This window comes from Vulpes vulpes, chromosome 13, assembly GCF_048418805.1.
Source record: "Vulpes vulpes isolate BD-2025 chromosome 13, VulVul3, whole genome shotgun sequence".
Taxonomy (NCBI): domain Eukaryota; kingdom Metazoa; phylum Chordata; class Mammalia; order Carnivora; family Canidae; genus Vulpes; species Vulpes vulpes.
The window spans coordinates 123,867,928-123,884,167 of NC_132792.1; the positions used below are offsets into that span (position 1 = coordinate 123,867,928).

General features: G+C 42.2%; 1 protein-coding gene across 4 annotated transcripts in view; it reads left to right on the forward strand.

Annotated features, from left to right (window-relative positions):
* The window catches only part of SMYD3 (SET and MYND domain containing 3), a 703,593-nt gene extending 688,343 nt beyond the window's left edge, over window positions 1–15,250 (forward strand). For all 4 annotated transcript variants that reach the window (XM_026003417.2, XM_072732818.1, XM_072732820.1 and 1 more), the window contains one exon: window positions 14,774–15,250. In XM_026003417.2, the coding sequence (XP_025859202.1) occupies window positions 14,774–14,875 (102 nt within the window). In that variant the 3' untranslated portion in view covers window positions 14,876–15,250. The remainder of the gene's footprint in view (window positions 1–14,773) is intronic.
* Window positions 15,251–16,240: the final 990 nt, after the last annotated feature.

Here is a 16,240-nt window from a genome sequence, read left to right on the forward strand (position 1 = left end):
TTTGTGGTCCTCATAACAAATGAGGTCAGTGGAGCAGATATTTTCATTCCCATTTGAAATGGAAGGAGCTAAGGCATGGAGACATTTGAGAGCCTGTCCAAAGTCATACTGAAGTCTGGTTTGTTCAGTTTAATTCAACGTGTGTGGATTAAATTCTTCTATTGATCTGAAGAAGGCCCAGTGTCGTCCTTCCAGTTTAGTGCAGGAGGCAACATGTGACCAAGTCATTAAATACAGGCTGGAATCCTGGCCTCTCTGCTTTTCCTCTAAACTGGCCCAGTTAAGGAGATGAGACCCTCTAGTAAGACTCAGTGAGCAGAAATCCCTGTGGATCACCTGAGCTCCTGATGCCAGCTCAGGAGAAGGTGGGGGAGACATCAGGAGAGATTTGGATCATGTCCTTCATCGTGTGAGGCTTTTTTATCACCTCTGTGTGCAGAACTCTTGAAGGAGGCATCTAATCCCAGCTGCAAAGGCAGGAACCTAGACAGACATCTAGATGTGAATTTAGGGGATCACTCAGGCTGGGTGGTCACTGTGGTCATCACCAGCCCGCCCCGTGACACACTTTCTGCCCTCCTATACTCCTCGGGTCCAGTTCCATGCTACCTTCCTCATGGTCTTCTTACCATGTGACCTCACCTCCAGAAGCTTCCTTTGTTAACTGTTTTAGCATCTCCTCCTCCTGGTACTGAAGGGGTAAGCTCCAGTATGGACCCTCATAGCTGCAAATGAAAAATTCTTAGAACAGCATCAGCAAGTCTGCCCTTGCTGCGGTTAAAGCATCCCCAACCTTCCTGTTTGGCTCTGGAAGTCACTGTCTATGCCATGTGCCTGGCAGTGTTGCATGGTAGAGGGAGTACTCAGGTTTAGAGTGAAGAGTGTCACCTGCAAGTGCCATGATTTGAAGCAAGTCTCTTAATCCCTCTTAATAGAACTTTCTTATTTTTAAAATGAACATAATCCCCATCCCATAGAGTGGTTTTGAGGAGTAAATGAGGTAGTGTGTGAGACTATTTTGCTAAGTCCTAAGTATTTTGAGACTATAAGGAATTATCATTGTTACAAGAATCGTCGTTCTGATCATTCTCCCACTATCTGGTCCCGTCAACACTTGTTGAAGCTTGGGGTTATATGGTGTTTCCACTGTTGAACAATTATGTTCTCTAACTCAGCATTTCACATGGGCATGTTCTGTTTTTCCATATTGAGTGGGAATTCCACAAGAGGCCCTGACTTACATACCTTTTGTCTCCTGGTACCACCTAACACATGCCCCAAACACAGCACGCTCTATTAAAGACATACTTGAATGAATAGATTTTTTAATGAATTGAGATCTTTAAAAGCCTCACTCTGGTCCTGTTCTTTGAGCTAATACATATATATACTATGTCTATGGCTAGTGGACCAGATCCTGTCTGGGCCTTTACTGACCATTCACTAGCAGTGTAAGGCTCTGGTCTCCCCAATTCCAATGTGTGACAAGGGTTTTCCCTTGCCAACAAGCAATTCTTGGACACCAGGTGGGTGTCCTATGATTCAGTTCAATTCTGACACTGTCTATCCAGAGATAGCATCAGACCCAGCAGGTAAATGGCTCAGCCCCACGAGACTACTCTCCACTGCGGATGCTGATGGCAAGCCCAGGCTGTCACCTGTGCCTCTGACTGACCAGGTGTACAGATTGGAGATTCCAAGGACCCCTTCTTTAGGATCAATTAATGTGCTAGGGTGGTTCACAGAAGTCAGAAGAACATTTTGCATACTAGATCACCAATCTATTGTAAAAGGCTATAAATCAGGAACAACTAGATAGAAGAGAGGCATAGGGCACAATCTAAGGAAATGGCACAAAGCTTCCATCCTCTCTTAGAGCTCACCAGTCTTCTTAGATCTCCATGTGTTCACCACCCCAGAAGCTCTTTAAACCCCATCCGTTGAGGTTTTTATATGGGCTTCATTATCTAGGTATGATTGATTAAATCATTGGCCATTGGCAACTGATTCAGCCTCTTAACTCCTCTGCCTGTCAGAAGTCAATCATCACATGGTTGGTTTTCTGGGCAGACAGCCCCCATCATTAGGTGCTTTCTGAGAAAGTCACCTTATTAACATAACAAGAGATACTTTTATTGCTTTCTGCACCTTGGAAACACCAAGGGTTCTGGAAGCTCTGTGTCAGAAACTAGGATGAAGACCAAATATGTTCTGCCTTGTTACAATTTATGGTGTCACACAGAGGGACAGGCAGGACATGTCCATTGCTTTGCAAGCTCATAGTACCTGAAGGCCTAGGAGCAGGCCAGTTTCATTCTGCAGAAAGCCTCTCTTCCTGAGTTTTCTTATGGCTTAGATATCCCAGAGAGGGGAAAGAGAAAATCTGTTCTCTGCCTTTTGAAACTGATGTTCTCTTTAGGCTGGCACCCCTAGGTATTCTTTCTTAGAAACTCTGGAAATAATAGAATGAAAGAACTTGAAAAGGGCTTCAAAGGCTGGTTTTGGAGCAGAAATGAGAAAATCTTCAGAAGCAGAAATTGGTTACAGATTCCATTAGGCCCGCCTCCTCCAGGAAAGGGATCCACTTAGCCCAACACTGATTTGGTTTAGGCTTTCATCTCCACTGGGCTCAGCTGAAATGCTTATGACTGCTGCCAAAGGACAGTCCTGGGGTCCCTTTGCAAAGCTTGTCTCCTGCTTTCTCCTGTCTCTTAACTGTTCTCATTCCTTTCCATTTATTTCTTGGAAGAATTTTGTTAGCCACTAATTTGACTTCTTAGAGCTCATGGCAACTGTCATTTTTTGAACTCTTGTCAGTCAACCTGTTTCTTTTCTAGGAGCTCTGCATGCTGCTGACTTCCTCACTGTGGGCAGACTAGCTGCTTTGTTAGTGCCTTGTTAGCTGAAGGCAGGTTGGAAAAAAACAGACTAATTCCCCTTTAGTGATCATTTTTTATTTAGATGTAAATTTTTTACATTACACTATAATGTTCATTTCCCCTTTTCATTTCATTTTGTTGATGCATTTTACATTTTGAGGATCTTTTTAGCTTTTTCTGGGCCTGAGCAGGGAGCAAAGGCCATAGGTCCTAGACATTCCTCTCATTCTCACAGTGCTATCAGCTATTTAGGCACATCCAGGGAAAGCTCAAAGCACAACCATACTGGTCTCTGTCTACTCTAGCCTACACTCTAAATTTAAGCCCCCCAAAAACTGATTTAAAGCATGCAATTCTATGGTTCCCATTCCTTAATCTGCTATAGTGATTCTTAACCTCTTCAATCACACCCTTATTTAGAAATCTGATAAGAACCACTGACTCACTAGAGAAGAATGTACATATACACAATACCTTGTACTCTGGGTGAGGAGAGGGACTTCAGGGGCTGCCTGAAGCCTCTCCTTGCACTCTGTAGGTGCCCATAGCCTTTAGGTTAAAAAGCTGTCTTCTGAATATGTAACATCACACCATAGCATGTGGGCAAATGGGATGGAAAGAGGGAGAACAAAAATACAGACATATGTTATGCCATAATCACCAATAATGCCTTCAAAGAGTTATTTGAATGTCCCTGCCTCTGATACATATGAATGCCTCCTGTGGACCTCCAAATAGAGAATATTAGTTTTAGGTGTATGTTTCTGAACCAAAAAAGGAGGTCAAGTAACAGAATGGTCAATAAAATGAAAGCATAGTGATTAAGTCATATTAAAGGAAACCAGCAGAAATTTACCTAGCAGAAAGTATAAGCCCAGTACAAATAAGGAGCCAAGTTCAAAATCTGGACTTTTACCTCCACCTGGCAGTTACATGGTATTTTCTCCCCATTATCTCTTCATTCTCTTATTGGAGCAATTTCAGAGAAATCCAGCTAAAACATAAGGTTTAAATAAAATTCAGAATATCAACTGAATATCCAGAATGTCCAGATTTCAATTGAAAGTCACATGTCATACCAAGAACCAGGAAGATTTCAGTTTTCTTTCTTTTTTTTTTTTTTTTAAGATCTCAGTTTTAAGGGGGGGGGGGGGGGACTATCCATAGATGGCTGACAGGTTCTAAAGCAGCCATCATAAAAATGCTTCAATGAGCAATTATGAACACCCTGAAAACAAATGAAAAAATAGAAAGTCTCAGCAAGGAGATAGAAAATAGAAAGAAGATGCAAATAGAAATTTAAGAACTAAAAAAAAAAAAAAGAAAAAAAAAGAAATTTAAGAACTGATGAATACAATTACCCAAATAAACAGACTAGTGCTTTATAGCAGAATGGAGAGGACAGAGGAATGAATTAGCAAACTTGAAGATAGAACAATAGAAGCTCCCCAATCTTGAAAAACAGAGGAAACAACTGAATAAAAGATAAAATTGAACAGAATTTCAGGGACTGTGGGACCAATAACAAAGATGCAACATTGGTGTCCCATAAGGAGGAAGGAAAGAAGACAGGGTGGAAAGAGTACTTGAAGAAGTAAGGGTGGAAGAATTCAAATTGGAAAGGAAGAAATAAAATTATCTCTGTTCACAGATGACATGATCTTATATATAGAAACCCCTAAATATTCCACACACAAAAAATGGTAAAACTAGCAAATTTAACAAAGTAGCAGGATATAAAATGAACATACAAAAGTCAGTTGTGTTCTTATACGAGGACAGTTAACAATCCAAAAAGGTAATTAAGGAAACATTTCCATTTACAATAGCATCTAACAGAATAAAGTACTCAGAAATTACTTTAACCACGGAGGTGAAAGAGTTATACACTGAAAACTATAAAACATTGCTGAAAAAATTTAAAAATATATAAGTAAATAGAATAACATTCCATGTTTATGATTAGAAGACAGAATATTGTTAGATGTCAGTACTACTCAAAGCCATCCATAGAATGAGTATAATGTCTATCAAAATCCCAATGATTTTTTTGAGAAATAGAAAACTCTATCCTAAAATTCATGGAAGTCTCAAGGGACTCTGGTAGACAAAAATAGTCTTGAAAAAAGATGGAAAAAAATGTAAGGTTCACACTTCTTGATTTCAAATTTACAAAAAGCTTACAGTAACCAGAAGAATGTGGTACCAGCAAAAAGATGGCCATATAGACTCACGGAGTAGAATAGAGAGTCCATAAACATCACAGAGACATAAACCATCACATATATGTCCAAGTGATTATTGACCAGGGTACCAAGACCACTTAATGAGGAAAGGATAGTCTCTTCAACAGATGATGTTGGGAAAACTGGATATCCATATGCAAAAGAATGAAGTTGGACCCTTACTAACACTGTTCCAAAAAGTAACTCATGATGGAGTTCTAAGTATAAGAACTAAAACTATAAAACTCTTAGAAGAAAACATAGAGGAAAAATTTTGTGACTTTGGATTTAGCAATTTCTTATATATGATGACACCAAAGTCACAGGAAACAAAAATAATAATAATTGGACTGCTTCAGAATTTAAAACTTCTATGTAACAAAAGACACAATCAATAGTAAAAGGCAACCCACAGAATAATACAAATTTTTGCAAATCACATGTTTAATAAGGGATTAATGGCCAACCTATTCAGAGATCTCTTGAAACTCAACAAGAAAACAACCCAATTAAAAAGTAGGCAAAGGGGGTGTCTGGGTGGCTCAGTCAGTTGAGTGTCCTACTCTTAATTTCAGCTCAGGTCGTGACATCAGGGCCACTAGATCGAGCCCTGCATCAGGCTCCATGCTCAGCACAGAGTCTGCTTGGGATTCTCTCTCCCACTCCCTCTACCTCTCCCCCTGCTCACTCTAAATAGATGATAGATAGATAGATAGATAGATAGATAGATAGATAGATAGATAGATAGATAGATACATACATACATACATACATACATACATACATACATACTTTAAAAAGTGAGCAAAGGACTTGATGAGACATTTCTTCAGAGAAGATAGACAAATGACCAAAAGGCACATGAAAAGATGCCTCACATCACTATTCATTAGGGAAATGCAAATCAGGAACCACAATGAGATATCACTTCTCATCCTTTAGGATGGCTATTTTCAAAACAAAACAGAAAACAAGCGTTCATGTGGATATGGAGAAATTGGAACCCTTGTACATAACCAGTATGAATGTAAAATTGTGCACCTGCTCCGGAAAATGGTATGGTAGTTCCCTAAAAAAATGAAACATAATATTACTATTGGATCTTGCTATTCCACTTTTGGGTATATACACAAAAGTACTGAAAACAGGATATGAACAGATATTTGTACACCAGACAGAGTTCATAGCCCCATTAGCCACAGTTGCCAGAAGATGGAAACAACTGCTATATTTGTGGGTGGATAAGAAGATGAACAAAATGTAGGGGGGGGGGAGATAGATAGATAGATAGATAGATAGATAGATGATAGATAGATAGATAGATAGATAGATAGATAGATAGATAGATAGATGATAGATAGATAGATAGATATAATGGAATGTTAATTCAGCCTTAAAACAAAAAGATATTCTGGTACATGCTACAACATGGGTGAGTATTGTGCCAAGTGAAATAAGCCAGACACCAAAGGACAAATAGCATATGATTCCATGTACATGAGGTACCTAACAGGTCAAAAGCAAAGAGACAGAAAGTAGAATAATGCTTACCTCCAGGGGCTGGAGGGAAAGAGGATTTACTGTCCAGCGGGCACACTTTTTTAGTTTGGGATGATGCAGAAGTTCTGTACACGAAGTGTACAGAACTTCACTGAACTGTACATTTAAAAATAGTTAAAGTGGTAACTCTTATGATGTTATATACATTTTACCACAATGAAACTTAAAGAAAGAAAGGAAGGAAAGAGAGAAAGGAGACTGGGTGGCTCAGTCAGTTAAGCTTCCCACTTGATTTTGACTCAGGTCCTGATCTCAGGGTCCTGGAATTGAGCCCTGCATTGGGCTCTGGCTCAGCACAAAGTCTGCTTGAGATTCTCTCTCCATCTCCCTTTGCCCCTCTTCCTGCTTGCATTCACTTGCTGTCTCACTAAAATAAATAAAATCTTAAAAATAAAGGAATTAGAGAAAACTCCCTCTAATTTGGCAAAAGACATAAGCTACAGATTCAAGAAGCTAAGTGAATACCAAATAAGAAAAATCCACCTCAAGACCCATCATAGTCAAACTTCTGAAAACTAAAGACAAAACTATTTGAATTATAATGATTTTCTCATCAGAAGCCAGGGAAGCAAGGGGTACCTGGATGGCTTAGTGGTTGAGCATCTGCCTTTGGCTCAGGTCATGATCCCAGGGTCCTGGGATCGAGTCCCACATCGGGCTCCCTGCAAGGAGCCTACTTCTCCCTCTGCCTATGTCTCTGCCTCTCTCTGTGTATCTCTCATGAATAAATACATGAATCTTAAAAAGAAAAGAAAGAAAAGAAAAGAAAAGAAAAGAAACCATGGAGGCCAGATAAAAGGAATACTATTATTTAGGGACTGGAAGAAAAGTACTATTACTTCAAAAATCTACATTCAGCAAAAATATCCTTCAGGAATGAAAGGAAATCAAGACATTCTCAAATGAAGGAAAATAGAGAACTAGTCACTAGCAGACCTCTTCTTAAAGGATGACTAAAGGACTTCTCTAAACAAAGGAAACGAGAAAAAAACAAAAAAATCTTGGAACATCAGGAAGGAAGAAAGAACATGATGACAAAGATATGGGTAAATAAAGCAGGTCTTCCTTCTCCTCTATAGAGTTTTCTAGATTATGATTGACTGTTGAAACAAAATTACAACATTGTCTCATGTGGTTCTAAATGCATTTAGTGGAAATATTTAGAACAATTATATTCCATATAGGGGAGGGTAAAAGACATAAAATAGGGTAAGGTTTCTGCACCTTCACTCGAACTGATAAAATGACACCAGTACAGTGTGATGTAGCACATATGTAATGTGAGACCTAGTGCAGCCATGAGAAAAAGCTGTACTAAGGGATTCACTCAAAATCCCCTTAGAGTGGAATTCTAAAAAAGAATGTAACCCACAGGAAATGCAAGAATAAGAAAACAGAAACAAAGAAACCCAGGATAAACAGAAAACAAAAAATAAAATGGCAGACTTAAACCCTGATATTCAGCTCTCTGTAAAATGACACCGATTAAATGACAGACTCATAGAATGGATTTTGTTAATCACCTAACTGTAACTTGTCTATAAGAAACTTGCTTTAAATGTAATGACATAGGTAAGTCAAAAGTGAAGGATGGCAAAAGACATATCATCATTAATTGAAAGAAAGCTGGAGTAGCAATGTTAATATCAGATAAAGTAGATTTCGGAGCAAAGAAAATATTACTAGAGACAGAAATTTTGGATCATGGCTGAAAGTAGGTCTACCAAGCAGACATAGCAATACATGTGCATCAAAAAACCCAGTTGCAAAATGTGGGAAACAAAAATTGATAGGACTGAATGGAGAAATAGGCAGTAAGCTTGTGGCTACTAGCACAGCTGGGGACATGAGCACCCCTCTGTCAACAAGTGACTGAACCCCTAGACAGAAAATCGGCAAGGACGTAGGCGAATTTCATAATACAATACCATCAACCAACAGTATCGAATTGACATTTATAAAGAACTCCATCCAGTAATAGCAGAATATGTGTTCTTTTCAAGCATCTACAGATCATAAACCAAGGGAGACCTCATGCTGGGCCATTAATAGGTATCAATGAGGATAAAAGGCATCCAGTGGTACAGAGTAAATTCTCTGACCACATATAATTATTTCAGAAATCAAGAACCCAATATTTGGAACAAAGCCAAATCCACACCACCTCCTTCTATCTGGGACTTGGTCTGCCCCTAGAATTAAGCTCATCTGGTATCTTCATTATTTAATTGAGGAAACTGAGACATGGGGACGAGACATGACTTCTTCAGACTATCTCAGGTGCTCAAGAAATACTCATGAGATTGAGTGATTAGTTAAAATAGCAACATGTAGCAGCTCTTTTACTACCCAGTGGAGGGCACAGTCCTAAGCTCACCACATCTGTAACCCTCTGAAAGTCCCTCCCTCCCCTGGGTCCCCAGCACCTTACAGCTCCCTTTATCACAGGCTGCCCTGCATGGATTCCGGATTCCGTCTCCTCTTTGTGCCAGGGCTCCTCCCAGGGTAAAGACAAGCCTTACTCATTAGAGTTGCTTAGAAAATATTTAGCGAATGAACGGATCAGGGAAGTTTTGTCTCCCAGGAGGACAGATCCTTCCAGTGGATCCTATGCTGAGTTATTCAAGGTGTAGAGCAGAGTAGAGTCAGCAGGGGTGCTACTGAGCTCAGGCTTGTAGTCTAAGCCTGTGGAAGTTTCTGCTGCCCATTGTAAAGAGCTTCTAGCTCTGGGACTGCTGGATTTGTTGTAGGTCTGGCTTCTTACATTTCCTGCTTTGGAAGCCTCAGACCATGACCGCCTCCCATCTCTCCACTCTGCTTTCAACCTGAGCCCAGCAGAAAACTTGCATTTTTTCCCTCTTGTGATGTGACTCCAGAAAACTTGCATTTTTCCTTCTTGTGATGTGATTCCAGAGGTTCTTATCAGGCATACATTTCTTTTCCCTCTGATTTTATATCCATATTTAAATCATGCTTGGGGAAGTCATTTATTGGATTCCCTCAGGCTCATGGTAGAGAGCATATGAGATCCTTGATAAGCTTAATATATTTGTATTAAAAATTAATAAGCAAGCTATTGTTGGCAACTTTAAATCATAATTTAACATATTTAATATAAGACCACAATTTTAAAATTACTTACAAAAAAAAAAAGATGTGATAAGATTGAAATCAGTTCTGGGACCCTGTTTTTATTCCGGAATGAACCAACCATGCCTGTCATGTGGCAGACAGTCAGTGCCACCATTTCTCATGTGACATTTAGAGTCAGGAGTGTTGTAGCAACCCCCTTGGAGCCTTCAAATGAGTCCTCTGCAGAAGATTATGTGGAGGCTCTTTTTAAATGCTGCTATTAAAAAAAAATAAAATGTAATGGGAAGAGATAAGCTTTTCCCAGCACAAGCCGGCTCCAATTTTATATTTCCTTAATCTGTTTTATGTACTGCTGCAGGAAATGAAACCCAAATTGTCCTTTCTGACGTGTGTATGTGTGGCGGGTGGGAGCGACCGAGTGTAGGGAGACACAGAGCTACAGGAAACAGTTGCTTTGGTTTGTCAGGGATTTACTGTAACTTTACTTTGGAGGGAAAAGCCCTCCTCATCTTCCCACCGGTCTGAAGGGCTGTGTCCCCATGGGGAGCTATTGCCCCAGCTCACCTGTCCACCCAGTGGACGCCCAAGACAAGGACCAGGTAGCTTCCCTCAGCAGTGGTACAGAGTAAATGTTTATGCTGCTTCCACTCATTTCCTGTCCCCTCGGAGTGACACGTCATTGGCACATACAGAAGACGCTCCCTGACAGACTGCACATTCCTGAATCCTACTTCTTTGTTCCCTGTTCCCTTTCTTTCCTGTTCTCTTCTACTCCACCCGTTACTCATAAAATTATCATGTCTGCTTATGAATTATATCTATATTTAGTTCCATCTTCTGGATAAGTGATGTAGATGTTTTTTTTTTTTCCTTTTCAGTTTCTTCAGATGGGTCCTCTGCCCCAGCTCTCTACCCATTTCCTCTCTGCTTCTGGCCACCTCTGTGGATAAAATCTTCTAATCTTAGTGTCTCAAATCTTATATGTAACCCCCCTGCCCCACCTCTGCTTCCAGTGCTGCTTTTACCACCAAAGAAGAGAACACAGAGCCGCCACCAAGATCATCTTAACTAGGAAGGCCCTGTGATCCCTCTGAATGTCTCAAAAGCCACATCTAGATGTAGGGGAGCTTCTGGTCCCTCTCCTTGGTCACGAAGACCAGTTTTAAGAGGAGGCTACACGGTACAGTCATGGAGGGAGCATTGGGTTGAGTCCTGAGAGTCAGCACTTACCCTGTGCCCATCTCTCAGGCATAACCTGAGGACTTCAGACCTGATGGTCCTCATGTCCCTCCATAAGGCAGTAGGCATGGAGGTGTGGGAGTGGAGGCCTAGGGATAGCTAGATGCCTTCCCCTTCCTGCCTGTGGCTTTGAATTCCAGAAAGGCCCCAAGGCCGGAAGCCTCCTACTAAGGCTTAGGTTCTTGTCCTGCTGGAGGACAAGCAGGAAGGTTCTAGATCAGCCACAATTAAATTTAGCTCCTGAGGAGTAGACCTTATGTTTAAAGCTGCAAGAAAGTGAAACATAACTAGAAGAAAGGCTGAAAGGAAGGAAGCTTGGAGATTTGAACACATGCAGATCAACCGTATGTCATCAGAGTCTAGGAAGATGACATTTGTCATTTAGCCTCTGAGTCCTTTGCACAGAACAAGAGGAGGAACCTGGGGAAATATGGCCATGAGAGCACAAGAAACCACAAGGTGGGAGCATCCTCCTGGGCAACACGGCCAGGCCCCAATGCAGCAGACAGCTTCCTTGAGGGACAGGGACAGAGGTGAGCCCTCCCAGGTCAGGCTTGACCTTCTCCTGGGCTCACTGTTAGTGGGGCCTGGTGAAGGGGCATTTATCTTTTATGCAGAGGTTTTCAGGTGATGCTTCTGGGCCATTCATCTTCCTCTGCTGGATTACAGGGACATCCAGCCCTCTGCTGAGTAGAAGGCAAGAGAACACTCAAGAGAGCTTTAAGTAGGAGGATTTCCCATGAAGGACTTGAAACAGCTCTCTGATCTTGTACTTTCAAGCAGCTTTTAGTCCTGCTTTCAAGAGGCTCTCTGCCTCAGACTTTAAGGTATTTAGATGACTGAGGACCCGCTGGGATCCCCAGGGTGGTGGGGGGTGGGCAGGGGCATGAAGCAGGACCCATTTGTTCCCAGAATGGTATCAGACACTTGTTTTTGATCTTCTGTCCAGAGGGATCTCAGAGAGCTTGGCTGCCTGCAAAGTGGGAGTTCCCCCACCTTCCACCCCTGGACACCCCCACCCTCAGGATGTGCTTGCAGATTCTGTACACCCACAGGACAGACCCAGTCAGGTTCATCAGAACCTTCTAGGTTTTCCAGCTGGGATCGCATCTGGGCTCCGTGAGCACTGCTCTCTTCCAGGCTGGAGAGCAGAGCCTGAGTTGGCAGGTCTTCCTCTTCCGTTCTCTTCCCTCCCTCTCTCAGCAGCTACATCCAGACTCCTCTGCCTGCCCGTCTTCCTTGACTCCAGCCTACAGAGGACTTTTTAAAGAGGCAGAACGGAAGCCAGGAACACAGGCAGGGAAAGCACCCCTGGGCCTGACCACTTAGCTGCTCCGGGTTTCCTCTGCACAGAATGAAGGAGTCTGAGTTTGTGACCATGTTGCTTCCCAGCTCTGTAGTCTCTGGCTGCAAAGGTTTTCCTGCCCAGGAGTCCCTAGGAGTTTATCCTAAGCAAATATTCCATAAAGGCAAAAAAAGGGTCATAAGTTGGAGGATCTACATCATATCATTCTTTTCTTAAAAATAGGAAGTGATCTAAATTTCTGAGAGTAGCTTAGTGAATGGTCTATAAACATGTTGGAATTGATTGTACACAATCATTAAAATGGTAATTATGCTGGCTATAAATTAACTGAAATAGCTGCTGTTGCTTGTTGAGTGCTACTATATCAGTTATTCTCAACCCAGAGGACTCGTTAGAATCCCCTGACCCCCAGCCTCTCCCCTTGAGGGCAGATTTCGCTAATTGTATATGTGGGTTTGTCTCTTTTGAGGCTCCCTGGTTGATGATACTGTGCAGCTGAGGCCAAGAGCCTGCATGCCAGGTACTTTCCTAGGTGGGTGTTTAATAGCCATCAAGTGGTCTTCACACAGCTGAAGGCACATCCACATTCAGCACCATGGATCCGTGCCCCTCCCATCCTGCCAGCCCCCGAGTGGGCAGTGCATGATGGAGCTATTTGTTTCTAATGTATTGACTGCAAAAATATCATCACTCTATAACAAGCCATCCTAAAACTCAGCAGAGTAGAATGACCACTGCTTTATTACACTTGGATTCTTTGGATCCGGAATTTGAACAGGTCACAGTAGGAATGGCTTGCCTTTTTTCCACGATGTCTGAGGTTTCTGCTGAGAAGACTGGAATTTAGCTCTCTCCTAAATCATCTGGACACCTTTTATGTTTTTTAAGATTTTTTTTCTTTAAGTAATCTCTACACCCAACATGGGGCTCAAACTCATGACCCTGAAACCAGGAGTCGCATGCTCTTCTGACTGATCCAGCCAAGGGCCCCTGGATGCTCCTTTATGCACATCCCTGGTGTCTAGGCTGGATTGACTTGGAAGATGGGCTCAGTGAGTGAGGACTGTCAGGCTGAGAACCTACATGTGGCCTCTCCATGGGCTTGGGCTTCCTCAAAGCATGGAGATGCACAGCTCTGGGAGGAAATGTAATCGTGAACGAGGCGGAGATTGCATGGCCTTTCTCACCTAGCCTTGGAAGACAACAGCATTCCTTATAGTGCTCTCATTATTGAAGTGGTCACAAGCCCACCCAGATTTCAGAAATATTATGGAGGCAGAACTAACAAGACTTAGTGATGGCACTGAACATAGAGAATGAAAGAAACAGGTGTCAAAATGCTGATGCCTAATGTCCTAGGACATGAAAAGAATGCACACAAATATGTACATCACAATCACAGAGCATACAGATGAGAACTGGATGCAGCACACAAAAATGAAGTCTTATTTTCAGATGGCGGCAACACAGTATGTCATCTTTAACATTACTTAATCATTTTTAGTAGCTCTTTAAAAAAATATTTTATTTATTTATTCACGAGAGACACAGAGAGAGAGGCAGAGACATAGGCAGGGGGAGAAGCAGGTTCCCTACAGGGAGCCCGATATGGGACTCAATCCCAGGACCCCAGGATCACGACCTGAGCTGAAGGCAGACACTCAACCACTGAGCCACTGAGGTGCCCCTCGTAACTCTTCTTAAACCCAACCACCCACTGAACCTCTGCACTGAAAACCCCTTAAGACCATTGTTGGACACCACACCCCAGCAGGACTCAAGTCATGAGTACGCTCTCTAAGCACCACATTAAAAATTCACCCTGTCTCTTACTGTGTGGCTTGGAGAACCACAGTGCTATTCACACTGTGGACTGTGGGGTTCATTCATGCCAGTAAGATCCTGGGAAAAAGATGAGTGGGCAGGGGCCTACCTACTTTGGGATCAAGATGTTGCCACGTGGACTGGGGAACCCCCCCGCCCCGGGCCCTGAGGCCTCCACCCAGCTCATCCCCATGGTGTTGCCAAAGGCTCTTGGTCTCTTTCCAAGAAAGCATTCAAGGACAGACCAGACACAACAGTTGAGTGGTGCAAGTAGGTAAGTTTATTAAAGTGAGAGTATACTCCCAAAATGTGAGCGTGAGCAAGCTCAAGAGAGCTGTTTGCACTGGGGTTTGGGTCTCTATCTCATTAACAGTTGTTCACTTAAAGGGATTTCTTGGGAACAGTGTTCTGGGCCTTTTCTCCCTTACTAGGTAAGGGTTTTCAGCCTTCTTTGTCTTGGGCCTGTCTGGTTTGATCCAGCTTCTTGGGGCTTTGTTTTGGAATGCTTCCAGGACAGGTCTCTAACTGTTCCCCCTACCCCATAGCTGCCCATGACTCCCCCTTTGCAGGCCTCCAGGCATCCTGTTAAAACCTAACTAACTAACTGCCTTCTCTAACATGATCTATCTTCTTTCTTTTTCCTTTAGGCTTTTGATATTATGAGAGTGACACACGGCAGAGAGCACAGCCTGATTGAAGATTTGATTCTCCTTTTAGAAGAATGTGACGCCAACATAAGAGCATCCTAAGGGGTCAAATCGAGGGAAGGATGGCTTCTACCCTTATCGAATGCCTTATAGAGATCTCACGCCCTATACTGCTGTGTGAGCCTCCCTACTGGGGATGCTACTCTGTGTTTATGTAGATAAAACAAAGGCAGACATACAGTGCGCAAACCACAAGGATCATTAGTGGTAGAGAAGCACAATTATAATAAATATAAACAATTTGGTTGAAAATGCCGTCTGGTAATCCCTTACTTCCTCATTGGTGACTTTAATGTTTAAGATCTCAACATTAATGAAAGAAAACTCTATTAAAATCTTGGTAGAATAAGTTGTAACTTTCTCCTTAAATATCTGTGGGGATAATTGGATTAAAAATCAGTGTTTTCACAAACAAAACCTTAAGGTCTATTTTGTCAAGCAAGTGGAGTTTCAGATGTTTTCTTTACTATTTGTCATAAATGATATATATATATCCCTTACTTACTCCCAATATATCTCTAATATAAGTTGTGTCCTGAATCCTAGAAGTCATTTTAGGTGTTAGTAGAAAAGCATAGGAAGTCTTAATAGAAGAGAAAAAAGTGTTTTTTCAAATGTTTCGTGGTTCTTTGTGTAACTCTCTTCTGTGCATTGTGTTCCACTTTGTACATGTCATGCTTTTTCTTTTCTTGGAGTTTTTTTCTCCTAGAATTCCCTACATCTGAGGCTTGATTGTGGGATATGCATACCCCAAAGCTCCTTTATCTTGCATCCCAGCTCAAAACAATCTTGTTTTCATTTCTTCTTCCTCTCTACCTGCTTTTCCACCTTTCTGCGTGATCCATATTCAAAGAAGAAAATAATGATTTCTCTTATGGCTTCGTGACTACGTAGGCAGTTTAGTCCCTCCTGCATAGATGGGCTCGGGCAGTAGTGACAGCCCTTGGGTTCTAAGGGAGGCTCCAGTCCCTACCTTACTTTCCAAGCAAAGAAGGGAGATACATACTGGGGCTGGTGTCCTGTTTCCTGGTCCCCAGGATCTGCTCTGTCCTCACAGCGGGAGCGGCAAGTCCTCCAGCCACATGGCCATGCTGGGCTGAGGCAGCATCAGAGTGACATGTGGACACCTGATCAAAATGGAAGGAACCAGCCTCACTTGGCAGCATAGAAAGCTGATCACCAGAAGCTGGAGTCTACTTGCCGAACACTGGGCGGGCAATCACCTTGGTCATGGAGGTTGTGCACAGTATCTGGCATGCTGGTCAGCTCCCAACGCTTTCTGTCAGCCAGCTCCTGCTGGACCCACAGTCAAGTATTCAGCATATTTCCAGAACATACAGAATCTCTAATAAGCACAATTGTACAACAAAGGAGGTATTTTGAAGCACATTTTATAACTAAGCACAC